Raw genomic sequence first — 27,458 nt, forward strand, 5'->3', positions numbered from 1 at the left:
TCCTGGATCTGCTCAGGGATGAGGAACAGGGACAGGATGTGCCAGAGCCTCTGGATCTGCTCAGGGATGGAAGCTGGGACGGGACCCGCTGTCCTGACAGGACCTGGGACAAAACCCCCATTCCAGCAGCACCAGGAGCTCCTGGATCTGCTCAGGGATGAGGAACAGGGATGGGACCTGCTGTCCTGACAGGATCTGTCACGCGACCGCCCTTCCAGTAGTGCCAGAGCCACTGGATCTGCTCAGGGTTGAGGAACAGCAGAACCTGTTGTCCTCACAGAATCTGGGACAAAATCCCTTCCCAGCAGAGCCAGAGCCCCTGGATCTGCTCAGCTCCATGGGGACAAGGGGCAGGACCTGCTGCCCCGACAGGATTTGGGACAAAACCCCTCTCCAGTGGCAGCAAGGGCCCCTGGATCTGCTCAGGGATGAGGAACGGGAACAGAACTTGCTGTCCTGACAGGATTTGGGAACAAAGCCCTTCTCCAGCAGCACCAGGAGCCTCTGATCTGCTCGGCTCCATGGGGACGAGGGACAGGACAAAAGCCTTTCCTGGATCTGCTCAGGGATGGGGACAAGGGACAAGGGACAGGACAAAAGCCTTTCCTGGATCTCGGCTCCATCCCCAGCGCGGCGGAGCCAAGCAGGACCCGCTGCATTCCTGGGATTGCCGGCAGATCCCACATCCCGCTCACCGCGCTCCCGTGCCTCCGGAATGTCCTTCCTGTGCCTCTGGAATCTCCTTCCCATGCCTCTGGAATGTCCCCGTGCCTCTGGAATGTCCTTCCCATGCCTCTGGAATGTCCCCGTGCCTCTGGAATGTCCTTCCCATGCCTCTGGAATGTCCCCGTGCCCCTGGAATATCCTTCCCATGCCTCTGGAATGTCCTTCCCATGCCTCTGGAATGTCCCCGTGCCCCTGGAATATCCTTCCCATGCCTCTGGAATGTCCTTCCCATGCCCCTGGAATATCCTTCCCTTGCTTCTGGATCCCGCTGCCAGGCTCTCCATGGAATGAGGGGCTGGGAATGCACCGAGAGCTCCATAGGATTCCCCCGTTCCTGCAGTTCCTGAGGGAATAAAGGGATTTTTTTTTCCCCTGGAGCAGCTCTGTGATTATTCCCATGAGGAGCTGGGATGGGGAGGGCTGGATGAACAGATGGGAAACACCAGAATTCCAAAGGCTGGGAAGGAGAAACGCCAGAATTCCAGAGGCTGGTAGGGTGAAACACCAGAATTCCAGAGGCTGGGAAGTTGAATCCTGAATTCCAGAGGTTGGGAAGGGGAAACACGGGAATTCTAAAGGCTGCAAAGGGGAAACGCCGGAATTCCAGAGGTTGGGAAGGTGAATCCTGAATTCCAGAGGTTGGGAAGGGGAAACACCGGAATTCTAGAAGCTGGAAAGGGGAAACACCCGAATTCCAGAGGTTGGGAAGGTGAAACCCAAATTCCTGAGGCTGGGGAAACATGAATTCCAGAGGCTGGTAGGGTGAAACACCAGAATTCCAGAGGTTGGGAAGGTGAAACCCAAATTCCTGAGGTTAGGAAGGGGAAACCTGAATTCCAGAGGTTGGGAGGGTTCCCTGGTGCTGAGGGGATAAAAGAGACAGAGGGAAAAGTGGAGACTCCCACGAGCTGAAACCACAGAGGAGGGGAAGGAAAGACACAAAAATCCTGCAAAACCCTGGGACTGGGGTTGGAATTCCTGGAAAAACTGAATTTAGGAGACTTCACCCTCCTCTGCCCAGCAAACAGCACCAGGAAAAGCAGGATTTTCCTTCATCCTAGGGAAAAAAAAACCCAAAAAAAAAAAAAAAGAAGAAGCAGCAGGCCCCTTAAAAACCTCTTTAATCGTTTCCAAACTTTATTTCTGGGTGATTTGACGAAAGACACGAGTTAGTAATGGTTACATCATGCTGCTCCTCCACTGCCATCGCCCGTGCCACTCAGCCAGCAGCTCCCCAAGTCAGGAATTCAGCCTCTCCATGGACAGCTCAGGGGTTTTAAATCAAAAAAAAAAAAAAAAAAAAAAAAAGCCAAAAAAAAAAAAATCAAATCCAGAAAAAAACCCCAACCTCAATGTCTCTCTCACTTTTTTATTTTTTTTTTTTCACGTTCTGTGGTAGAAATGTTGTTAAAAATAAAACCCAGGTGAAGCGTGCTGCTGGAAATTCCAAATGCTCCCCCACGAGGACACAGAATCCTGGTTTAAGGCATTTCCAAGCCCCAGTGAAAGCAGAATGAGGTTTTATATTTATTTTTTTCAGTTGTTGGGTTTTGTTTTTTTTTTGCTTTTTCTTCATTCCTGAACATCAGCAGCTTCCCCATCCCTCTGGAGCTGGAACATCCAGCCCAGCTGGGAATCCCACTCCCAAAACATGGACTGGGGGACTGCCAGACCCCTCCCTCCCATCCCACCCCAGCATTTCCCACCAGGAATCCCAATTTGGGCCCAGCAGCCCCAAAAAATGGGAATTTTGGCACCCACAGAACCCCCCAGGCACAGCAGAGCCCTCATCCCACACAGGGCACAGCCCCCCATGGAAGATTCAACCCTGGGTTTTCCACAGGAATGTCACAGGTTGGGAATATTTATTATTTTTTAAATCAAATAAAAGAAATCAAAGCAGATCCAAGTGGTTTTTCCATCGGTTTTCCCTCTTGGTTCCACCTTTGTTCAGAGCTCACCCTGAGAGAAGAAATTTGACCTTTCCTGGCTCAAAAGTTGGTGCCAAAACCCCCATTTCAAAGGGTGCCCTGCAAGGTGGGGTAGAAATTTAGGGGGGAAAAAAGCCAAATTCTGGCACCTTGGGCAGGAACTCCCACCCAGAACCTGGTGGGATCCCGCAGACGAATTCCCAAAAGTTGTTTTTCCACAGAGAAATTCCAGCTGAGGGTGGGAAAGGGACCCAGAGGCCACCAAACGCCAGGAAATCCTTCCATGGAGAAGGAATCCCAGTGGAAGAGGGATGTCTTCCAGAGCTGGGGTCCATCTGCTCTTCTCCACGTCCCAGGAGATCCCGAGCTGCAGCCAGAGGTGCAGCCACACCCCAGAAACTTCAGAACTGGCCCCAAAATTTTCCTTTCCTGGAAGAAAATGCTTCAAATTCCCCCCAAATACTCCCCATCCTCGCTCTGCTCCTGTTGGAGCCCTTCCTGCTGGGCTGGCAGCATCCAGAGGAGCCTGGAAGACCCAAAAACTCCAAGTCCAAGGTGAAAAATTCCAAATTTTCTTTGTGGGAGAGGCTCCAGCGGCAGCTCTGCCTTGCCAGGCTGGGAGCCAGGGGCTGGAGAACGCTGTGGGGCGTGGAATGACACATCCAAGAGATCTCCGAGGAAGGAAAAGGGAATTTCCTGGTCCTTTTGGGAGAGGGAGAGAATTCCCAGCTCTTGGAGAGGAGCTCCAAGTGATCCCCAGCACGAGGGAGGCCAAGGCTCGGTGGCCGGGGAGGGGTCAGGACGTGTCTGGATGAACACAAAATGTGGGAATGAGGTTTCACAGCTGCTCCTGCACGTGTCCAAGAGGAAGAGGAGGAGGAGAACCGCTGGAAAAATCCACATTTTTTCCTCCCCTGCACCTCTGAGTCCAGCAAAGAGTCCCAAGGCGAGCGCAGAGCGAAGCTTGGGCCCGGCTCTCTCCCTTCCAGTGCGTGGCATCCCTGATTTGAGCAGAGCTCGGAGGAGAAAAGCACTTGAGATCCTTACACACATAAATTACAGTGAGAGGAACAGGGGGCAGCAGGAAATCAGGTGAACACGGGGCCAGGAGAAGGTTTGGAAGAGCCAGAGCCCGGAGCAGGGTGGGAATTCCCACCCCGTGAATCCGTGAAGGCCTCGCCAGCACCAGCAGCGTTTCCCCCACAGGAAAACAGGGTTGTTTTTGGGAACAAACCCCCCAAAAACACCAGGCAAAAAGGGGGAAAACAACCCCAAAACAAAGAAGCTTCAAGTATGAAGAAGATGGACGCTGCAGTGGGAGAGTTCTGGTGTCACTTCTCGGAGCCTTGGCCGAGCTTTGTTCTGCTGCTCGGGCGTGCCTCGCCGCCCGAAGGACCCGAAAGCAAAAAGGGTTTCCTGCCCTCCCCGTCCCCCCCAAAAATATAAAAAGCAATAAGTTTACAAAAATAGAAAATAATTACAGCAATAGGCAGGGGGGAGGGGGGAGGGAGGGAGGTCCCTGGGCTCTATTTGGCCGAGCAGTGCAATATCCGCGGCTGATTCAGGGCGTCCTCCAGCAGGTGCAGCTCCCGCCGGTCCACGAGCACGTCCCGCATGCAGCCCACGAAGCCCGTGCTGAACGCCTTGGGCAGGCGCTGGGGCACGCTCGGCTTGTCCAGCCCCCCTGGAAACAGAGCAGGGTCAGCTGGGACAGGGACAGAGCAGGGGACAGGGGACAGGGGACAGCACAGGGGACTGGGCACAGCACAGGGGACGGGACAGGGGACAGGGGACAGCACAGGGGACTGGGCACAGCACAGGGGACTGGGCACAGCACAGGGGACGGGACAGGGACAGGGGACAGCACAGGGGACAGGGCTCCTGGCAGCACACGAAGCCCGTGCTGAACACCTTGGGCAGGCACTGCGGCACACTTGGCTTGTCCAGCCCCCCTGGAAACAGAGCAGGGTCAGCTGGGACTGGGGACAGCACGGGACAGCACAGGGGACAGGGCATAGGGGACAGGGGACAGCACAGGGGACTGGGCACAGCACAGGGGACGGGACAGGGACAGGGGACAGCACAGGGGACAGGGCATAGGGGACAGGGCTCCTGGCAGTCCCCTAGCACGTCCCGCATGCAGCCCCTGCTGAACGCCTTGGGCAGGCGCTGGGGCACGCTTGGCTTGTCCAGCCCCCCTGGAAATGGAACAGGGTCAGCTGGGACAGGGAGAGAGCAGGGGACAGCAAAGGGGACAGGGGATAGCACAGGGGACAGAGCAGGGGACAGCCCTCCTGGAAATGGAACAGGGTCAGCTGGGACAGGGACAGAGCAGGGAAGAGCCCGCCTGGAAAAGGAGCGGGGTCAGCTGGGACTGGGGACAGCACAGGGGACAGAGCAGGGGACAGGGGATGGACGGAGCAGGGGACAGCTCAGGGGACAGGGAACAGCCTGCCTGGCAATGGCACAGGGCTGGCTGGGACAGGGGACAGCACCCCTGGACATGACATGGGGTGAGCTGGGGACAGGGGACAGACAGACTGAGGACTGTCACACACAGCCTGGCCCCAGCACTGTCACGCTGCCACCACTGGGGCCTGTCCCTCCCTGGGATGGATTTCCCAGGGAGGCTGGGGCTGTCCCATCCCTGGAAGTGCCCCAGGCCGGGTTGGAATAGCTGGGGACACTGAGACATGTCTAGAAATGTCACTGGAGGGGCTTTAAGGTCCCTTCCAACACCAGTTAGGACTGGAATTCCCTCAGGGGACACGGTGCCACGGCAAGGACTGGCACTGCTCCCTCGGTGTCACCACCAGAGACATTTGCAGGGATTTTTCAGCCACCCGCGGGGCGGTGTTGAAGGAAGGGAGGGACATCCCCAGCATCCCCACCCCGTTCCAGCTCTGAGCCCTCCCGGGGACACCGGGAATGTCCCTTCCCTGGACTCACCCAGCCACAGCGCCCCGTCCGTGTCCAGCTGGGTGGCCCCGAGAGGAGAGGAGCCGGCGATGGGGGCCTCGTTCCCAACCTGCAGGGAGCCTTCCCTCTGCACCCTGCTCCCGAGGGAGGGAGGAACAGCGGGGATTCAGGAACGGCCCCCAGAGCCGGCCTGGAGCTGCTCCCTGCACGTGCTGACACTGGGAACCACCAGGGGGGCAGATTTTGGGACAACCTCCACCCCACTCCTGGGATTGGGATTCACCCGTGGGGTCTGTCCCACCTGCTGTCCTAAAGCACCTGATCCCAATCCAGATCCTGCTCCAGATCCTGATCCCAATCCCAATCCCAATCCAGATCCCAATCCAACCCTGATCCTGCTCCTGATCCCAATCCCAATCCAGATCCCAATCCAACCCAGATCCAGATCCAAATACCGATCCCAATCCAGATCCCAATCCCAATCCAGATCCCGATCCAAATCCCAATCCAGATCCCAATCCAACCCTGATCCTGCTCCTGATCCCAATCCCAATCCAGATTCCGATCCCAATCCAGATCCCAATCCAGATCCCAATCCCAATCCAGATCCCAATCCGGATTCTGATCCCAATCCCAATACTGAGCCCAGATCCCAATCCAGATCCCAATGCTGATCCAGATCCTGCTCCCAGTCCAGATCTCAATCCCAATCCCGATCCAGATCCAGATCCAGATCCCGATCCAGACCCCAATCCCCATCCCAACGCAGATCCCGCTCCCGCAGCGCTGCGCTCACCTGGAGGCTCTGATGTGCACCCACTGGTTGGTGTTGACGGGCACGCTGGAGCGCAGGGTGACGCCCTTGGAGCCCAGGTCGTAGCTGAGCTGCACGAAGCCGTCCACGATGGCCAGGGCGATGTAATCCGAGCGCTCCAGCCCCTTCCCGCTCCACAGCAGCAGCCCCTGCGTCGCCTCCGTCTTGATGCTCAGCTCGAAGTGGTTGGACTGCAGCGCCTTCTCACTGCGGGGCAGAGCCACGGGCAGCTCCTCCAGCAGCCTCCCCTCCTCCTCCTCCTTCCCCACAGCCAGGTGGGATAAACTCCCCGCCTGTCCCCACCTGCTGGCCTGGAGGGTCCCGGGTTTTGGGATAACCTCCATCCCACCGAGCAGCTGGAAGCTGGGATAACCTCCATCCCATTCCTGGGATTCACCCATGGGGTCTGTGCCCACCTGCTGCCCTAAAGGCGCCAGATTTTGGGATAACCTCCATGCCACTCCTGGGATTCACCCATGGGGTCTGTGCCCCTCTGCTACCCTAAAGGCACCAGATTTTGGGATAACCTCCATCCTACTCCTGGGGTTGGGATGCTCAGGAAGGAGATTCTTTGGAGATCCCTTGGTTTCATCCTTGTGGAGCACAAGGATCAATCCCTGCCAGCTGTGACACAGTAGTCGTGGCACAGCAGCCGTGGCACAGCAGCCGTGGCTCCCCGGGGACTGTCACAGGAAGGGGATGGAGGTCACAAAACCTCTTCCCAAGGGAGGAGGGAAGGAAAGATGGAATTTTCCCCAGGTTGGAATCCTCATTTTTTTGCCTCTGGAACAGGCAGGAGGCTCCTGGCTACAGCTGGAGTGGGACACACGGAGACACCACAGAGAGCTTTTTATTCCCAAGGGATACCTGGGGGGTGGGACAAGGCCCTGCTGTCCCTGCAGGGCCACTCAGCCGGGGCTGGTGGCTCTCTGCCATCCCCCCTGTGCAGAGCTGATCCCTCACGGATAAAAAGCCAGGACAGGGACACAGAGGACACACACAGGGACAGGGGGACATGCTGAGGCACAGGCAGAGCAGGGGACAGGCGCAGCCTGGACACTCACCTGGGCTCCGAGGGGAAATCCAGCGCCTCGGGACTCGGATGGGGAGAAAAGGGGAGCGAGCCATAAGCCAGGGGCAGCGAGGAGACTCTGCCTTCCTCCTCCTCCTCCTCTCCTTTCCTTTTTCCCTTTCCTTTCCTTTCCGTTTTCCCTTTCCTTTCCTTTTTCCCTTTCCTTTCCTTTTTCCCTTTCCTTTCCTTTTTCCCTTTCCTTTCCTTTCCTTTCCTTTCCTTTCCTTTCCTTTCCTTTCCTTTCCTTTCCTTTCCTTTCCTTTCCTTTCCTTTCCTTTCCTTTTCCCTTTTCCTTTTCCTTTTCCCTTTCCTTTCCCCTTTCCTTTCCCCTTTCCTTTCCCCTTTCCTTTCCCCTTTCCTTTCCCCTTTCCTTTTCCTGGAGGAGGAAAAAATCACTTTTATGGGCAGCCAAACGCAGCAGGGGGGTGGGGGAGAAGCTCCCTCCAAGGATGGGGCAGCACAGCTCAAACTGGCTGGGAAAAGGCTGGGAAAGGCTGGAAAAGGGCTGGGAATGGGCTGGGAATGGTGACATTCCCTCTGCAGGGACAGAAGGCAGCAGGAATGGGGCTCGGGGAGGGGGCACAGGGACAACTGTGGGCTCACAGTGCTGGAGGGCACTGCCCAGCTTAGGAGAACACTCAGGATAATCCTAAAATCCCTAAAAATCCCTTTCCGGCCCCTCCCAGTGGCATGGACATGCAGGTGATGGCTCTGCAGCCCCCCATGCACAGGCACAGCTCAGCCCCCACGGCCCTGAGGGCACACAGTGAGGTGGGATGGGATGGGGTGGGATGGGATGGGACAGGCAGGGATCCCTCCAAATCCCCCAAATCCCCCCCTTCCCACAGCAGGAATTCCCTGCATGGAGCAGGGAATTTTGGGATCCCTTTTAGGGCTTCCCTTCCATGCAGGACAGACACACAGCAAATCTCAGCTGTCCAGGGACTGGGATTTCTCCCCATCCTCCTGCCCTGAGCCTTTTTCTGACCCCTCATCCACACTGGAGATGTTTTGAGGGGTTCCCAGTGCCACATCCACGCTGGAAAAATCAAGGATCAGCACCCCCAGTTTCCATCTCCAGCACCTTGGGCTGCTGCTGGAGCAGGAAAACACAGGAATCTTCCTTCCCTGTGCTCATCCTTCTTAAAATCATGCTTAAAAATCCCCTGAAGGCATGCTGGGGGGACAACAGCTGGCTGTGGCAGGGCTGGGACAACAGCTGGATGTGACACAGGGGAAGCAGCTCCTGCTCAGCCCCACGAGCTGCTGGCAGCACCTGAGCCCTCCTCCCCCCGGAATGGGAAGAGTTTTCCATCCCAAAGGCCGGGAGAGGCCCCAGATTCCTCCCCCCAGCCCTGCCCTGAGCTGCCCCGGGGTTTGGGGTGACAATGGGGACGTGGTGAGCGTGGCAGGGCCGTACTTACGCTGGGATCTCATTGCTCAGGTGGCTTGGAAACAGAGAAACAGTGACATTGAGAAGGGACAGACACCCAGGGAGGGACAGACAGACACCCAGAGAGGGACAGACAGACACCCAGAGAGGGACAGACAGACACCCAGAGAGGGACAGACAATGGCTCCACACGGACACCCCCCCTGGCAGGGCTGGGAAACCGAGAATGGGACAGGCAGGAGGACACGGGAGCCTCCTGAAGGAGGAATTTCCAGCTCAGGGGGAGCTGTGCCCATCCCCAGACAGAATTCCCAAGTTCAAGGAGGAATTTCCAGCCTGGAGGAGCTCTGCTCGATCCCAGAGAGAATTCCCAAGTTCAAGGAGGAATTTCCAGCCTGAAGGAGCTCTTCTCATTCCCAGAGAGAATTCCCAAGTTCAAGGAGGAATTTCCAGCTCAGGGGAGCTCTGCTCATCCCCAGTCAGAATTCCCAAGTTCAAGGAGGAATTTCCAGCCTGGAGGGGCTCTGCTCAATCCCAGACAGAATTCCCAAGTTCAAGGAGGAATTTCCAGCTCAGGGGAGCTCTGCTCATCCCCAGTCAGAATTCCCAAGTTCAAGGAGGAATTTCCAGCTCAGGGGAGCTCTGCTCATTCCCAGACAGAATTCCCAAGGACAAGGACGAATTTCCAGCTCACAGGAAATTCTGCTCATTCCCAGGGGGAATTCCCAAGGAGTATTCCCATGGACACCACAGGGTCCTCCCCAGCACGGGGGATGGGACAATCCCACCTGTCCCAAGGCAGGGCTGTCCCATCCCTGGGGGACACTCGGGATCCGCCTCCCTCCCATCCCAGAACCACAGCCAGGCCTGGAGCTAGGAATGTGGGGGGAAAACCAACAGGGGAGGAGCAGGAACATCCAGCCCCGCTTGGAGCTCCTGGGTGCCGGCTCTCCACCCCCCTGGAGGAGGAAAAATCACTTTTATGGGCAGCCAAACACAGCAGGGGGGTGGGGGAGAAGCTCCCTCCAAGGATGGGGCAGCACAGCTCAAACTGGCTGGGAAAAGGCTGGGAAAGGCTGGGAATGGGCTGGGAATGGGCTGGGAATGGTGACATTCCCTCTGCAGGGACAGAAGGCAGCAGGAATGTGGCTCGGGGAGGGGGCACAGGGACAACTGTGGGCTCACAGTGCTGGAGGGCACTGCCCAGCTTAGGAGAACGCCCAGGACAAGAGGAGGTGGGAACCCATCCCTAAGATGGGAACCCATCCCTGAGGTGGGAATCCATCCCTGAAGTGGGAACCCATCCCTAAGATGGGAATCCATCTCCAAGGTGGGAATCCATCCCTAAGATGATGGGAACCCATCCCCAAGGTGGGAATCCATCCCTAAGATGGAACCCATCCCTGAGGTGGGAATTCATCCCTCAGGTGGGAATCTATCCCTGAGGTGGGAATCCATGCCTGAGGTGGGAACCCATCCCTAGGGTGGGAATCCATCCCTTTGATGATGGGAACCCATCCCTAAGACGGGAATCCTTCTCCAAGGTGGGAATCCACCCCCTGAGGTGGGAACCCAGCCCTAAGATGATGGGAACCCATCCCTAGGATGAGGAGCCGGTACCTCCTGGTGACGGCGTTGTGGTATTCCAGGTACGTGCGGCCGTCAAAGGCCACGGCCTCGGCGTCCCCCGCTGCCTTCTCGATGATCACTGTGGGGGGAACACGGAGATGGGAGAAGAAGAGCCAGGAAAGGCCAGGGATTCCTGGGAGATGGGGCAAACCCCCCTCAGCAACACCCCGGGCAGGACAGTGACACCCCCAGCGCTGTGTCCCCAGGGAATGTCACCTGGGGGGGCCTGAGGGGCTTTGGAGCTCGGGGTGGGAACGGAGGGGCTTTAGGGTCCCTTCCAAGCCAACCCATCCCATGGCTCCCCAGCCCAGCTCTCCAAGGGTTCTCCTCTCCCAGAACTTCCTGATGCATGCTCGTTTTCATCACAACCCCTGCTGGATGTGCTGAACTTCTGCTGGAGATCTTCCAGGTTTTCCATCCAGCCTCCGGTGGCCACCTCCAACCCCCCAGGCCCCCTCCAATTCCCCATGGCCACCTCCACGTCCCCATAGCCATCTCCAGTTCCCCATGGCCACCTCCAGCCCCCTGGGCTACCTCCAATCCCCCATGAGCACCTCCAGCCCCCTGGGCCACCTCCAGCTCCCCTTGGCCACCTCCGACCCCTTGTGCCACTGCCACCTTTCCTGTGCCACCTCCACCTTCCCATAGCCACCTCCACCTTTCCTGTGCCACCTCCAGGTCCCCATGGCCATCTCCAGCTCCCCATGGCCACCTCCAGCCCCCTGGGCCACCTCCACCTTCCCATAGCCACCTCCAATCCCCCATGGCCACCCCCAGCCCCCCGTGCCACCTCCACATTCCCTGCGCCACCCGCAGCCCCCGTGGCCACCCCCAGCCCCCCGTGGCCACCCGCAGCCCCCGTGGCCACCCGCAGCCCCCGTGGCCACCCGCAGCCCCCGTGGCACGCACCCTTCTCGCAGTGGGCCCCCGAGAAGCCCCTGTGGCAGGAGCACTGGTAGCCCGCCATGCTGGGGCTGCAGGAGCCGCCGTGCTGGCAGGGGTTGGGTTTCTGGGTGCAGGGGTGCCCCCGGAATGGGGAGATCTCCCTGGCGCTGCGGATGTTCTGTTCCTTCAGCACGGGCACGCCGTCCAGGGAGATCTGCGGGAGCAGAACGGCTCAGCCGGGAGCTGCTGGGGCCTGGCAGGCACTGCCCAAAACACTGGGAATTCTCACCCCCGGCAGCATCCCTGGACGGGGCTGGGCTGGTGGGAGGTGTCCCTGCCCACAGGGTGAGCTTGGAGGTTTCTCCAAGCCAAACCAGGCTGGGATCCTCTGACGGTCCTTCCCCACCCACCCCTCGTCAGCTGGGGACACCGGGCAGTGTCCGTGGGGACAAGAGGAGGTGAGAACCCTTCCCTAGGGTGGGAACCCATCCCTAAGATGATGGGAACCCATCCCTGAGGTGGGAACCCATCCCTAAGATGATGGGAACCCATCCCTGAGGTGGGAACCCATCCCTAAGATGATGGGAACCCATCCCTGAGGTGGGAACCCATCCCTAAGATGATGGAAACCCATCCCTGAGGTGGGAACCCATCCCTAAGATGATGGGAACCCATCCCTGAGGTGGGAACCCATCCTAAGATGATGGGAACCCATCCCTGAGGTGGGAACCCATCCTAAGATGATGGGAACCCATCCCTGAGGTGGGAACCCATCCCTAAAATGGGAATCCATCCCTGAGGTGGGAATCCACCCCTAACATGATGGGAATCCATTCCAAGTGTCCCCAAACTCCCCTTCTGTCCCCCACCGGTGCCACTTTTCCACCACCAGGACAGCTCCCAGGTCCATCCCAGGACAGATGGGACACTGGACTGACCAGCAGGGCACTGGTCAGTCCAGCAGGACACTGGGCTGACCAGCAGGACACTGGGCTGACCAGCAGGACACTAGGCTGACCAGCAGGACCTCACCTTCTGCACGGCTCCCTCGAAGCCGCTGGAGACGGCAGCTGCTCGAGCCAGCTTGGAGAAGTCGGGGGCTCCCCCCACGTAGAGGGGCTCCTTCAGGTTCAGCACCATGTGAGGCACCTGGGGGGACAGGGACACCAAGGACAAGGTGTCAGCTCGTCCATGGCTGTCCCAGGAGATGGCCTTGATGACCCTCGTGGCTCTCTCAGTTTGGGATATTTGATGAGAATTTACGTTTTATGGTATTTTCTTTATGATTCTACGGATGGAGCCTCCAGGAAACCTCCTCATGCCAAGGACTGCCAGGTCCCACCCCCAGCAGGCACCTGGGAAAGGTTTCCCCCGGATTGAATTTTGGGGAGAGGCTCTTCCCACAGCCTCAGGCCTGGAGGGGGGCTCTGCTTTTGTGTGCCCCCCAAAATTGGGGTACCCAGAGCCTCTGCTGGGCTGCTGCTCAATCCCAGCACATTCCAGAGGGATCCAGCCTGGCTGCCCAGGTTTGAGGAGCAGGTTCGGGTTTTCTCCTGCACCCCATGGCTTGAGGAGGTTCTCCTGCACCCCACGTGGTGGCTTTGGAGGAGAGAATTCCCTCCTTGCTGTCACCAGCCCCAGGATTCCTGGGAATTCTCTGGGATGGAGCCAGGGCCACAGCAAGGATGGGGTGACATGGATCGCTAGCGAATGTTTTGTGGGATTAACACAAAATAAAATGACCAGATTAACTGAAATGGTCCCAAAACAAAAGGTGACAACCGGCTGGGAATGAAGGACAGGAGAGGGAATGAGGGGCTCTAAACTACAGGGATCCTAAATCAGATGGGGAAGATGAAAAACACAAAAAGAGGAAGGAGGTGCCAATGGCAGACGAGATGGAGGCGTGGGGGGGTCCATACTTATCTGTACCTTACGGGATTTCTGGGATCCAGACAGCAGGGGAGGGGAAAATACAAAGGAAAATCGAAGGGAGAGAGAGAGAAAAAAAAAAAAAAAAAAAAGAGATAAAAGGGACATCAGTGGGGTGACATTGCAACAGGCAGGGCTGCACCAGGGCTGGGTGGCTCCGGGGGTGGCAGGAGCGTCACTGCCACCCAGGGCACAGCTTCGCTCAGAGAGGAGCTTGGAGAGAGGAGAGTGAGCGGAGGAAAATCCCTTTTTGGGTTCCAGGAAAATCCCTTTTTGGGTTCCAGGAAAATCCCTTTTTGGGTTCCAGGAAAATCCCTTTTTGGGTGCTGTGGGTTTAGGGACGAGCCCTTCCTTGCTCCTGGAAGGGCTGCCCAGGAATGCCGGAATGCCTAGGGATGCCTGGGAATGCCCGGGAATGCCCAGGGATGCCCAGGAATGCAGGAATGCCCAGGGATGCCCGGGAATGCCCAGGGATACCCAGGGATGCCCAGGGATGCCAAGGGATGCCCGGGAATGCCCAGGGATGCCTGGGAATGCCCAGGGATGCCCAGGGATGCCCAGGGATGCCCAGGAATGCCCAGAGATGCCTGGGAATGCCCAGGGATGCCCGGGAATGCCCAGAGATGCCAAGGGATGCCCGGGAATGCAGGAACGCCCAGAGATGCCCAGGGATGCCCAGGAATGCCCGGGAATGCCCGGGAATGCCCGGGAATGCCCGGGAATGCCCAGGGATGCCCAGGAATGCCTGGGAATGCCCAGGGATGCCCGGGAATGCCCGGGAATGCCCGGGAATGCCCAGGGATGCCCGGGAATGCCCGGGAATGCCCGGGAATGCCCAGGGATGCCCGGGAATGCCCGGGAATGCCCAGGGATGCCCAGGGATGCCCAGGGATGCCCGGGAATGCCCAGGAATGCAGGGAGGGGCAGGGAGAGGCTGCAGCTGCAAAATTCCCACGCGGGAGAAGAGCAGAGGAAGCACCAAGGGGTGCAGCAGCAGCAGGGCTGGGGCTTTCCTGCTCCCCGAGCTCCTCTGGCTGCCGGGGGCTCTTAATTAACGGTTAATTAAACGGTTAATTAAACTCCTGCACCCTCAAATCCAGAATTTACAGCCCAGGAATGGAGAAATTCCACTCAAATCCAGAATTTATAGCCCAGGAATGGAGAAATTCCACTCAAATCCAGAATTTACAGCCCAGGAACGGAGAAATTCCACTCAAATCCAGAATTTACAGCCCAGGAACGGAGAAATTCCACTCAAATCCAGAATTTAAAACCCAAGAACCTCAGGAGTTCCACTCAAATCCAGAATTTACAGCCCAGGAATGGAGAAATTCCACTCAAATCCAGAATTTAAAACCCAAGAAGCTCAGGAGTTCCACTCAAATCCAGAATTTAAAGCCCGGGAGCCTCAGAACTTCCACTTCTCCGCCCTCAAATTCACAATTTAAAGCCCAGAGCCTGAGAATTCCACTCCTGCACCCTCAAATCCAGAATTTAAAGGCCAGGGACTGAAAAATTCCACTCAAAGCCACAATTTAAAGCCCATGAACCTCAGAAATTCCAATCAAATCCTGAATTTACAGCCCAGGAGCCTCAGAAATTCCACTCAGATCCAGAATTTAAAGGCCAGGAACTGAGAAATTCCACTTTTCCACCTTCAAACCCACGATTTAAAGCCCAGGTGCCTCAGAAACTCCACTCAAATCCAGAATTTAAATCCCAGGAACTGAGAAATTCCCCTCAAACCCTGAATTTCAACCCCAGGAGCCTCAGAAATTCAACTCCTCCCCCTTCAAATCCACGATTTAAAGCACAGGAACCTGGGCCACGATTTAAAGCCCAGGAATGGAGAAATGCCACTCAAATCCAGAATTTAAAGCCCAGGAGCTGAGAATTTCCACTCAAACCCATGATTTAGATCCCAGGAGCCTCAGAAATTCCCCTCAAATCTCAGAATTTAAATCCCAGGAGCTGAGAAATTCCCCTCAAACCCCAAATTTAAATCCCAGGAGCTGAGAAATTCCCCTCAAACCCCGAATTTCAATCCCAGGAGCTTCAGAAATTCCCCTCAAACCCCGAATTTCAATCCCAGGAGATTCAGAAATTCCCCTCAAATCTCGGAATTTCAATCCCAGGAACCTTGAAATTCCCCTCCAAGCCCAAATTCCAATCCCAGGAGCCCCAGAAATTCCCCTCAAATCCCAAATTTCAATCCCAGGGACAGAGAAATTCCCCTCAAATCTTGGAATTTACAGCCCAGGAACTGAGAATTTCCCCTCCAACCCTGAGTTCCAATCCCAGGAAATTCCTCTCAAACCCCGAATTTCAATCCCAGGAGCTTCAGAAATTCCCCTCAAATCCCAAATTCCAATCCCAGGAGCCCCAGAAATTCCCCTCAAATCCCAAATTTCAATCCCAGGAGCTTCAGAAATTCCCCTCAAATCTCGGAATTTCAATCCCAGGAACCTTGAAATTCCCCTCCAAACCCAAATTCCAATCCCAGGAGCCCCAGAAATTCCCCTCAAATCCCAAATTTCAATCCCAGGGACAGAGAAATTCCCCTCAAATCTTGGAATTTACAGCCCAGGAACTGAGAATTTCCCCTCCAACCCTGAGTTCCAATCCCAGGAAATTCCTCTCAAACCCCGAATTTCAATCCCAGGAGCCCCAGAAATTCCCCTCAAATCTCAGAATTTAAATCCCAGAAGCTTCAGAAATTCCCCTCAAACCCCGAATTTCAATCCCAGGAGCTTCAGAAATTCCCCTCAAATCTCGGAATTTCACTCCCAGGAACCTGAGAAATTCCCCTCCAAGCCCAAATTCCAGTCCCAGGAACTGAGAAATTCCCATCAAACCCCAAATTTCAATCCCAGGGACTGAGAAATTCCCCTCAAATCTCGGAATTTCAATCCCAGGAACCTTGAAATTCCCCTCCAAGCCCGAATTCCCAGCCCGGCAGCCCCAGGAGCCCTCCCGGGCGGGCAGAGCAGCTTTGGGGTGCCCCACTCACCGGGGACTCCCCGGTGACCGCGGGGCCATCGTTGACCCTCAGGACGCCCTTGCGGCCGCTCCGCTCCAGCCGGACGCTGACCCAGGCGTCCAGCGGCACCGGCTCCCTGCTCCTGGGGGAAGGGGAAAAAGGTTAAAAATCCTGAAAAACGCTGAGAAATCCTTAAAATCCATAAAAAATCCATTAAAAAATCCATTAAAAACCTTAAAATCCATTAAAAAGTCCATAAAAACCCCTTAAAATCCATTAAAAAGTCCATAAAAACCCCTTAAAATCCATTAAAAAGCTTAAAATCCATACAAAATCCTAAAAATAATAATTAAAAAAATCCATTAAAAATCCTTAAAAATCCCTTAAAATCCTTTTTTAAAAATCCATTAAAAAATCCATTAAAAACCTTATAATCCTTTAAAAAGTCCATAAAAACCCCTTAAAATCCATTAAAAAGTCCATTAAAACTCCTTAAAATCCATTAAAAAGTCCATTAAAACTCCTTAAAATCCATTAAAAAGCTTAAAATCCATACAAAATCCTAAAAATAATAATTAAAAAAATCCATAAAAAATCCTAAAAAATCCTTTAAAATCCTTTTTAAAAATCCATTAAAAACCTTATAATCCATTAAAAAGTCCATAAAACACCTTAAAATCCATTAAAAATGCTTAAAATCCATATAAAAGCCTAAAAATAATAATAAAAAAAATCCATAAAAAATCCTTAAAAATCCTTTAAAATCCTTGAAAACCATTTTAAAAATCCATTTAAAAGATCCATCAAAAACCTTAAAATCCATTAAAATGTCCATAAAAAACCTTAAAATCCATTAAAAAACCTTAAAATCCATAAAAAAGCCTAAAAATAATAATAAAAAAAAATCCATAAAAAATCCTTAAAAATCCTTTAAAATCCTTAAAATCCTTTTTAAAAATCCATTAACAAATCCATTAAAAACCTTATAATCCATTAAAAAGTCCATAAAAAACCTTAAAATCCATTAAAAAACCTTAAAATCCATAAAAAAGTCTAAAAATATTAAAAAAATAAAATCCATAAAAAATCCTTAAAAATCCTTTAAAATCCTTGAAATCCATTTAAAAAAAATCCATAAAAAACCTTAAAATCCATTTAAAAAAGCTTAAAATCCATTTACAAATTCATAAAAAAACTTAAAAATCCATAAAAAATCCTAAAAGTCCATAAAAAACCGTTAAAAATCCATAAAAAACCTTAAAATCCATTAAAAAATCCATAAAAACCCTAAAAATCTATTAAAAGTCAAAAAAGCTTTAACTCTATTAAAAATCCTTAAAATCCAACAAAAAAATCCATAAATATCGTTAAAATCCAATTAAAAAATCCATAAAAATCCTTAAAATCCATAGAAAGACTCCATAAAAATCGTTAATATCCATGGAAAAAATCCACTAAAAATCCATAGAAAAAAATCCATTAAAAAATCCTTAAAATCCATTAAAAACCCTTAAAATCCATAGAAAAAACCCATTCAAAAAGTCCAATAAAATTCCTTAAAATCCATTAAAAAACCTTAAATCCATTATTAAAAAATCCATTAAAAATCCTTAAAATCCATTAAAACAATCCATAAAAAAACCCTTAAAATCCATTAAAAAATCAATAGAAAAAGCTAAAAATCCATTTTTTAAATCCATAAAAAAACCCTTAAAATCCATTTAAAAATCCATAAAAACCCTTTAACATTCTTTAAAAAATCAATTAAAAATTCTTAAAATCCATAAAACAACCATAAAACCCCCTAAAATTCAATTAAAAAACAAAAAAAATTTCTTAAAATCCATTTAAAAATCCATAAAAAACCCTTAAAATTCATTTTAAAAATCCATAAAACCCCTTAAAATCCATTAAAAAATCCATTAAAACACTTAAAATGAATTATAAAATCCATTAAAAATTCATAACATCCATTAAAAATCCATTAAAAAACCTTAAAATTAATTTTAAAAATCAATAAAACCCTTAAAATTAATTTTAAAATCCATTAAAAATTCATAACATCCATTAAAAATCCATTAAAAAACCTTAAAATTAATTTAAAAAATCAATAAAACCCTTAAAATTCATTTCAAAATCCACAAAAAATTCTTAAAATCCATTTCAAAAATCCATTAAAACCCTTTAAATTCCTTTAAAAATCCAGTGCCAGCGGTGCCCTCACCTGAGCGGTGCCAGCGGTGCCGTCAGTGCCACCAGTGCCCTCACCTGAGCAGTGCCACCAGTGCCGGCGGTGCCAGCGGTGCCAGCAGTGCCCTCACCTGTGCAGTGCCAGCGGTGCCAGCGGTGCCACCAGTGCCCTCACCTGAGCAGTGCCGGCGGTGCCAGCGGTGCTGGTGGTGCCAGTGGTGCCTGCGGTCTCACCTGAGCAGTGCCAGCGGTGCCAGCGGTGCCCGCGGTCTCACCTGAGCAGTGCCAGCGGTGCCAGCGGTGCCCGCGGTCTCACCTGAGCAGTGCCAGCGGTGCCAGCGGTGCCAGCGGTGCCCGCGGTCTCACCTGAGCAGGGCGGGCCCTTTGCCCAGGTCGTATCTGAACTCCAGGTGCCCCTGGTGCAGCGCCAGCGGTGCCAGCAGTGCCAGCGGTGCACACACTTTCACCTGAGCAGTGCCAGCAGTGCCAGCAGTGCCAGCGGTGCCAGCGGTGCCAGCGGTCTCACCTGAGCAGGGCAGGCCCTTTGCCCAGGTCGTATCTGAACTCCAGGTGCCCTGGTGCAGTGCCAGCAGTGCCAGCAGTGCCGGCGGTGCCAGCGGTGCCAGCGGTGCCCGCGGTCTCACCTGAGCAGTGCCGGCGGTGCCAGCGGTGCCAGCGGTGCCCGCGGTCTCACCTGAGCAGGGCGGGCCCTTTGCCCAGGTCGTATCTGAACTCCAGGTGCCCCGGTGCAGTGCCAGCAGTGCCGGCGGTGCCAGCGGTGCCAGCGGTGCCCGCGGTCTCACCTGAGCAGGGCGGGCCCTTTGCCCAGGTCGTATCTGAACTCCAGGTGCCCCTGGTGCAGTGCCAGCGGTGCCCGCGGTGCCAGCGGTGCCCGCGGTCTCACCTGAGCAGTGCCAGCGGTGCCAGCGGTGCCGGCGGTGCCCGCGGTCTCACCTGAGCAGGGCGGGCCCTTTGCCCAGGTCGTATCTGAACTCCAGGTGCCCCGGTGCAGTGCCAGCAGTGCCAGCGGTGCCGGCGGTGCCAGCAGTGCCAGCGGTGCCAGCGGTGCCCGCGGTCTCACCTGAGCAGGGCAGGCCCTTTGCCCAGGTCGTATCTGAACTCCAGGTGCCCTGGTGCAGTGCCAGCAGTGCCAGCAGTGCCAGCGGTGCACACACTTTCACCTGAGCAGTGCCAGCAGTGCCAGCGGTGCCGGCGTTGCCAGCAGTGCCAGCAGTGCCAGCGGTGCACACACTTTCACCTGAGCAGTGCCAGCAGTGCCAGCAGTGCCAGCGGTGCCCGCGGTCTCACCTGAGCAGGGCGGGCCCTTTGCCCAGGTCGTATCTGAACTCCAGGTGCCCTGGTGCAGTGCCAGCAGTGCCAGCGGTGCCAGCGGTGCCGGCAGTGCCAGCAGTGCCCGCGGTCTCACCTGAGCAGGGCAGGCCCTTTGCCCAGGTCGTATCTGAACTCCAGGTGCCCTGGTGCAGTGCCAGCGGTGCCAGCGGTGCCCGCGGTCTCACCTGAGCAGTGCCAGCAGTGCCAGCAGTGCCAGCGGTGCCAGCGGTGCCAGCAGTGCCCGCGGTCTCACCTGAGCAGGGCAGGCCCTTTGCCCAGGTCGTATCTGAACTCCAGGTGCCCTGGTGCAGTGCCAGCAGTGCCAGCGGTGCCAGCGGTGCCCGCGGTCTCACCTGAGCAGTGCCAGCAGTGCCGGCGGTGCCAGCGGTGCCCGCGGTCTCACCTGAGCAGTGCCAGCAGTGCCGGCGGTGCCGGCGGTGCCAGCAGTGCCGGCGGTGCCAGCGGTGCCCGCGGTCTCACCTGAGCAGTGCCAGCAGTGCCGGCGGTGCCAGCGGTGCCAGCGGTGCCCGCGGTCTCACCTGAGCAGGGCGGGCCCTTTGCCCAGGTCGTATCTGAACTCCAGGTGCCCCGGTGCAGTGCCAGCGGTGCCAGCAGTGCCAGCGGTGCCCGCGGTCTCACCTGAGCAGGGCGGGCCCTTTGCCCAGGTCGTATCTGAACTCCAGGTGCCCCGGTGCAGTGCCAGCAGTGCCGGCGGTGCCAGCGGTGCCCGCGGTCTCACCTGAGCAGTGCCACCAGTGCCGGCGGTGCCAGCGGTGCCAGCAGTGCCCTCACCTGTGCAGTGCCAGCGGTGCCAGCGGTGCCACCAGTGCCCTCACCTGAGCAGTGCCGGCGGTGCCAGCGGTGCTGGTGGTGCCAGTGGTGCCTGCGGTCTCACCTGAGCAGTGCCAGCGGTGCCAGCGGTGCCCGCGGTCTCACCTGAGCAGTGCCAGCGGTGCCAGCGGTGCCCGCGGTCTCACCTGAGCAGTGCCAGCGGTGCCAGCGGTGCCAGCGGTGCCCGCGGTCTCACCTGAGCAGGGCGGGCCCTTTGCCCAGGTCGTATCTGAACTCCAGGTGCCCCTGGTGCAGCGCCAGCGGTGCCAGCAGTGCCAGCGGTGCACACACTTTCACCTGAGCAGTGCCAGCAGTGCCAGCAGTGCCAGCGGTGCCAGCGGTGCCAGCGGTCTCACCTGAGCAGGGCAGGCCCTTTGCCCAGGTCGTATCTGAACTCCAGGTGCCCTGGTGCAGTGCCAGCAGTGCCAGCAGTGCCGGCGGTGCCAGCGGTGCCAGCGGTGCCCGCGGTCTCACCTGAGCAGTGCCGGCGGTGCCAGCGGTGCCAGCGGTGCCCGCGGTCTCACCTGAGCAGGGCGGGCCCTTTGCCCAGGTCGTATCTGAACTCCAGGTGCCCCGGTGCAGTGCCAGCAGTGCCGGCGGTGCCAGCGGTGCCAGCGGTGCCCGCGGTCTCACCTGAGCAGGGCGGGCCCTTTGCCCAGGTCGTATCTGAACTCCAGGTGCCCCTGGTGCAGTGCCAGCGGTGCCCGCGGTGCCAGCGGTGCCCGCGGTCTCACCTGAGCAGTGCCAGCGGTGCCAGCGGTGCCAGCGGTGCCCGCGGTCTCACCTGAGCAGGGCGGGCCCTTTGCCCAGGTCGTATCTGAACTCCAGGTGCCCCGGTGCAGTGCCAGCAGTGCCAGCGGTGCCGGCGGTGCCAGCAGTGCCAGCGGTGCCAGCGGTGCCCGCGGTCTCACCTGAGCAGGGCAGGCCCTTTGCCCAGGTCGTATCTGAACTCCAGGTGCCCTGGTGCAGTGCCAGCAGTGCCAGCAGTGCCAGCGGTGCACACACTTTCACCTGAGCAGTGCCAGCAGTGCCAGCAGTGCCAGCGGTGCCCGCGGTCTCACCTGAGCAGGGCGGGCCCTTTGCCCAGGTCGTATCTGAACTCCAGGTGCCCTGGTGCAGTGCCAGCAGTGCCAGCGGTGCCAGCGGTGCCGGCAGTGCCAGCAGTGCCCGCGGTCTCACCTGAGCAGGGCAGGCCCTTTGCCCAGGTCGTATCTGAACTCCAGGTGCCCTGGTGCAGTGCCAGCGGTGCCAGCGGTGCCCGCGGTCTCACCTGAGCAGTGCCAGCAGTGCCAGCAGTGCCAGCGGTGCCAGCGGTGCCAGCAGTGCCCGCGGTCTCACCTGAGCAGGGCAGGCCCTTTGCCCAGGTCGTATCTGAACTCCAGGTGCCCTGGTGCAGTGCCAGCAGTGCCAGCGGTGCCAGCGGTGCCCGCGGTCTCACCTGAGCAGTGCCAGCAGTGCCGGCGGTGCCAGCGGTGCCCGCGGTCTCACCTGAGCAGTGCCAGCAGTGGCAGCGGTGCCTGCAGTGCCCGCGGTCTCACCTGAGCAGGGCGGGCCCTTTGCCCAGGTCGTATCTGAACTCCAGGTGCCCCGGTGCAGTGCCAGCAGTGCCGGCGGTGCCGGCGGTGCCTGCAGTGCCGGCGGTGCCAGCGGTGCCCGCGGTCTCACCTGAGCAGTGCCAGCAGTGCCGGCGGTGCCAGCGGTGCCAGCGGTGCCCGCGGTCTCACCTGAGCAGGGCGGGCCCTTTGCCCAGGTCGTATCTGAACTCCAGGTGCCCCGGTGCAGTGCCAGCGGTGCCAGCAGTGCCAGCGGTGCCCGCGGTCTCACCTGAGCAGGGCGGGCCCTTTGCCCAGGTCGTATCTGAACTCCAGGTGCCCCGGTGCAGTGCCAGCAGTGCCGGCGGTGCCAGCGGTGCTGGTGGTGCCAGTGGTGCCTGCGGTCTCACCTGAGCAGTGCCAGCGGTGCCAGCGGTGCCCGCGGTCTCACCTGAGCAGTGCCAGCGGTGCCAGCGGTGCCCGCGGTCTCACCTGAGCAGTGCCAGCGGTGCCAGCGGTGCCAGCGGTGCCCGCGGTCTCACCTGAGCAGGGCGGGCCCTTTGCCCAGGTCGTATCTGAACTCCAGGTGCCCCTGGTGCAGCGCCAGCGGTGCCAGCAGTGCCAGCGGTGCACACACTTTCACCTGAGCAGTGCCAGCAGTGCCAGCAGTGCCAGCGGTGCCAGCGGTGCCAGCGGTCTCACCTGAGCAGGGCAGGCCCTTTGCCCAGGTCGTATCTGAACTCCAGGTGCCCTGGTGCAGTGCCAGCAGTGCCAGCAGTGCCGGCGGTGCCAGCGGTGCCAGCGGTGCCCGCGGTCTCACCTGAGCAGTGCCGGCGGTGCCAGCGGTGCCAGCGGTGCCCGCGGTCTCACCTGAGCAGGGCGGGCCCTTTGCCCAGGTCGTATCTGAACTCCAGGTGCCCCGGTGCAGTGCCAGCAGTGCCGGCGGTGCCAGCGGTGCCAGCGGTGCCCGCGGTCTCACCTGAGCAGGGCGGGCCCTTTGCCCAGGTCGTATCTGAACTCCAGGTGCCCCTGGTGCAGTGCCAGCGGTGCCCGCGGTGCCAGCGGTGCCCGCGGTCTCACCTGAGCAGTGCCAGCGGTGCCAGCGGTGCCGGCGGTGCCCGCGGTCTCACCTGAGCAGGGCGGGCCCTTTGCCCAGGTCGTATCTGAACTCCAGGTGCCCCGGTGCAGTGCCAGCAGTGCCAGCGGTGCCGGCGGTGCCAGCAGTGCCAGCGGTGCCAGCGGTGCCCGCGGTCTCACCTGAGCAGGGCAGGCCCTTTGCCCAGGTCGTATCTGAACTCCAGGTGCCCTGGTGCAGTGCCAGCAGTGCCAGCAGTGCCAGCGGTGCACACACTTTCACCTGAGCAGTGCCAGCAGTGCCAGCGGTGCCGGCGTTGCCAGCAGTGCCAGCAGTGCCAGCGGTGCACACACTTTCACCTGAGCAGTGCCAGCAGTGCCAGCAGTGCCAGCGGTGCCCGCGGTCTCACCTGAGCAGGGCGGGCCCTTTGCCCAGGTCGTATCTGAACTCCAGGTGCCCTGGTGCAGTGCCAGCAGTGCCAGCGGTGCCAGCGGTGCCGGCAGTGCCAGCAGTGCCCGCGGTCTCACCTGAGCAGGGCAGGCCCTTTGCCCAGGTCGTATCTGAACTCCAGGTGCCCTGGTGCAGTGCCAGCGGTGCCAGCGGTGCCCGCGGTCTCACCTGAGCAGTGCCAGCAGTGCCAGCAGTGCCAGCGGTGCCAGCGGTGCCAGCAGTGCCCGCGGTCTCACCTGAGCAGGGCAGGCCCTTTGCCCAGGTCGTATCTGAACTCCAGGTGCCCTGGTGCAGTGCCAGCAGTGCCAGCGGTGCCAGCGGTGCCCGCGGTCTCACCTGAGCAGTGCCAGCAGTGCCGGCGGTGCCAGCGGTGCCCGCGGTCTCACCTGAGCAGTGCCAGCAGTGGCAGCGGTGCCTGCAGTGCCCGCGGTCTCACCTGAGCAGGGCGGGCCCTTTGCCCAGGTCGTATCTGAACTCCAGGTGCCCCGGTGCAGTGCCAGCAGTGCCGGCGGTGCCGGCGGTGCCAGCAGTGCCGGCGGTGCCAGCGGTGCCCGCGGTCTCACCTGAGCAGTGCCAGCAGTGCCGGCGGTGCCAGCGGTGCCAGCGGTGCCAGCGGTGCCAGCGGTGCCCGCGGTCTCACCTGAGCAGGGCGGGCCCTTTGCCCAGGTCGTATCTGAACTCCAGGTGCCCCGGTGCAGTGCCAGCGGTGCCAGCAGTGCCAGCGGTGCCAGTGGTGCCCGCGGTCTCACCTGAGCAGTGCCAGCAGTGCCAGCGGTGCCAGCGGTGCCAGCGGTGCCAGCGGTGCCCGCGGTCTCACCTGAGCAGGGCGGGCCCTTTGCCCAGGTCGTATCTGAACTCCAGGTGCACCGGTGCAGTGCCGGCGGTGCCAGCGGTGCCAGCGGTGCCAGCGGTGCCAGCGGTGCCCGCGGTCTCACCTGAGCAGTGCCAGCGGTGCCAGCGGTGCCAGCGGTGCCCGCGGTCTCACCTGAGCAGGGCGGGCCCTTTGCCCAGGTCGTATCTGAACTCCAGGTGCCCCTGGTGCAGCGCCAGGGACACGAAGTCGCCGCTGCCGTCGCTCCTTTGGCCGTTGTAGAAAATCATCCCGCGGGGCCGGCGCGCCAGGAACACCAGCTCCATGGCCATCCTGTCCCTGCCCATCGGCGATCGGTCGTTGGTTATTGATTAGGGATTATTGGTTATTGATTAGGGATTATTGGTTATTGATTAGGGATTATTGGTGAGTGATTAGGGATTATTGGTGAGTGATTAGTGATTAGGGATTAGTGATTAGTGATCAGCATTTATGGGCTGCGGGTTCTGGGCTGTTGATTAGGGTTTATGGTCTGTGGGTTATTGATTATTGATTAGTGATCAGGGCTTATGGGCTGCAGGTTCTGGGTTATTGATTATTAATTATTGATTAGTGATCAGGGCTTATGGACTGCAGGTTCTGGGCTGTTGATTAGGGTTTATGGTCTGTGGGTTATTGATTATTGATTAGTGATCAGGGTTTATGAACTGCAGGTTCTGGGTTATTGATTATTAATTATTGATTAGTGATCAGGGATTATGGACTGCAGGTTCTGGGTTGTTGATTAGGGTTTATGGTCTGTGGGTTATTGATTAGTGATTAGTGATTAGTGATTAGTGATCAGGGCTTATGGGCTGCAGGTTCTGGGTTATTGATTAGTGATCAGGGCTTATGGGCTGCAGGTTCTGGGCTGTTGATTAGGGTTTATGGTCTGTGGGTTATTGATTAGTGATTAGTGATCAGGGCTTATGGGCTGCAGGTTCTGGGCTATAGATTATTAATTATTGATTAGTGATCAGGGCTTATGGGCTGCAGGTTCTGGGTTGTTGATTAGGGTTTATGGTCTGTGGGTTACTGATTACTGATTATTGATTAGGGCTTATGAGCTGCAGGTTCTGGGTTATTGATTATTAATTATTGATTAGTGATCAGGGCTTATGGGCTGCAGGTTCTGGGTTATTGATTATTAATTATTGATTAGTGATCAGGGCTTATGGGCTGCAGGTTCTGGGTTGTTGATTAGGGTTTATGGTCTGTGGGTTATTGATTATTGATTAGTGATCAGGGCTTATGGGCTGCAGGTTCTGGGCTGTTGATTAGGGTTTATGGTCTGTGGGTTATTGATTAGTGATTAGTGATCAGGGCTTATGGGCTGCAGGTTCTGGGCTATAGATTATTAATTATTGATTAGTGATCAGGGCTTATGGGCTGCAGGTTCTGGGTTGTTGATTAGGGTTTATGGTCTGTGGGTTACTGATTACTGATTATTGATTAGGGCTTATGAGCTGCAGGTTCTGGGTTATTGATTATTAATTATTGATTAGTGATCAGGGCTTATGGGCTGCAGGTTCTGGGTTATTGATTATTAATTATTGATTAGTGATCAGGGCTTATGGGCTGCAGGTTCTGGGTTATTGATTATTAATTATTGATTAGTGATCAGGGCTTATGGGCTGCAGGTTCTGGGTTATTGATTATTAATTATTGATTAGTGATCAGGGCTTATGGGCTGCAGGTTCTGGGTTGTTGATTAGGGTTTATGGTCTGTTGGTTATTGATTGTTGATTAGTGATCAGGGTTTATGGGCTGTGGGCTCTCAGTTATTGACTACTGATCAGGGCTTATGGGCTCTGGGTTATTGATTATTGATTCGGGTTTATGGGCCCTGGGTTATTGATTATTGATCAGGGCTTATGGACTGTGGGTTCTGGGTTATTGATTAGGGCTTATGGGCTGTGGGTTTTGGGTTATTGATTGTGGACTGTGGGTTATGGATTATAGATTATGGATTGTGGATTGTGAGTTATTGATTATGGATTGTGGTTATGGATTGAGGGTTATTGATTATGGATTGTGGTTATGGATTGTGGGTTATTGATTGTGGATTATGGGTTATGGATTGTGGGTTATTGATTGTGGATTGTGGGTTATTGATTATGGATGATGGGTTATTGATTATAGATTATGGATCATGGACTCCCTCCCCTCCAGCTGCTCTCGGGATAACCCTGAGGCCGTGGGCATGGCAGTAATGCCAGCCCTGCCAGCTGGGGGGTGCCCGGGGAGCCGGGGCTCTGTCCCTCCCGTCCCTGCGGGTCCCTGGCACTCACTTCAGGTCGGGCACGAAGCTCTGCAGCCCGCTGAGCTCCAGGTAGGAGAGGCCGTTGAACTCGGGCAGGAAGGGCATGGACTGGTCCTGCTCCGTCACTGGGCACAGAGCGGGCAGCGTGAGGGACACGGGGCACGCTGGCCCCAAAGGCCACACGGGGCTGGGGACATCGGGCTGGGGACATCGGGGCGGGAACACCGGGGTGGGGGACACTGGGGGGGAAGATGCCAGGACTGGGGACACCGGGGCTGGAGACACAGGGGTGGGGACACCGGGGTGGGGACATCAGGGTGGGGACACCAGGGTGGGGACACCGGAATGAGGACGCTGGGGCAGGGGACACTGAGCGGGGGGACACCAGGGTGGGGACATCAGGGTGGGGATGCTGTGGGGGGGACACTGGTGGGGAGACACTGGGGCTGGGGACACCGAGGTGGGGACACCGAGGTGGGGACACCACGGTGGAGACACTGGACCGGGGACACCAGGATGGGGACAGCAGGGTGGGGACACTGGGGTGGGGACACCAGGATGGGAATGCTGGGGCTGGGGACACCAGGGGGATAGGGGGGTCACCGATGGGGTGGGGGGGACTCCAGGGTGGGGACACCGGGGCGGGGACGGCAC

The 27,458-nt window shown here is 56.5% G+C and overlaps 1 protein-coding gene across 1 annotated transcript in view; it reads right to left on the minus strand.

The window, feature by feature from the left end:
• Nucleotides 1-2,574: 2,574 nt before the first annotated feature.
• Nucleotides 2,575-27,458, minus strand: part of AGRN (agrin) — a 108,457-nt gene continuing 83,573 nt past the window's right edge. The window contains 10 exon segments of the mRNA XM_068171647.1: nucleotides 2,575-4,341; nucleotides 5,607-5,710; nucleotides 6,373-6,597; nucleotides 10,476-10,563; nucleotides 11,394-11,583; nucleotides 12,402-12,518; nucleotides 13,302-13,313; nucleotides 16,312-16,423; nucleotides 24,677-24,841; nucleotides 26,833-26,929. Of these exon segments, the coding sequence (XP_068027748.1) occupies nucleotides 4,184-4,341; nucleotides 5,607-5,710; nucleotides 6,373-6,597; nucleotides 10,476-10,563; nucleotides 11,394-11,583; nucleotides 12,402-12,518; nucleotides 13,302-13,313; nucleotides 16,312-16,423; nucleotides 24,677-24,841; nucleotides 26,833-26,929 (1,268 nt within the window). The 3' untranslated portion in view covers nucleotides 2,575-4,183.

Source organism: Anomalospiza imberbis, chromosome 23 (genome assembly GCF_031753505.1).
Source record: "Anomalospiza imberbis isolate Cuckoo-Finch-1a 21T00152 chromosome 23, ASM3175350v1, whole genome shotgun sequence".
NCBI classification, from domain to species: Eukaryota; Metazoa; Chordata; class Aves; order Passeriformes; family Viduidae; genus Anomalospiza; species Anomalospiza imberbis.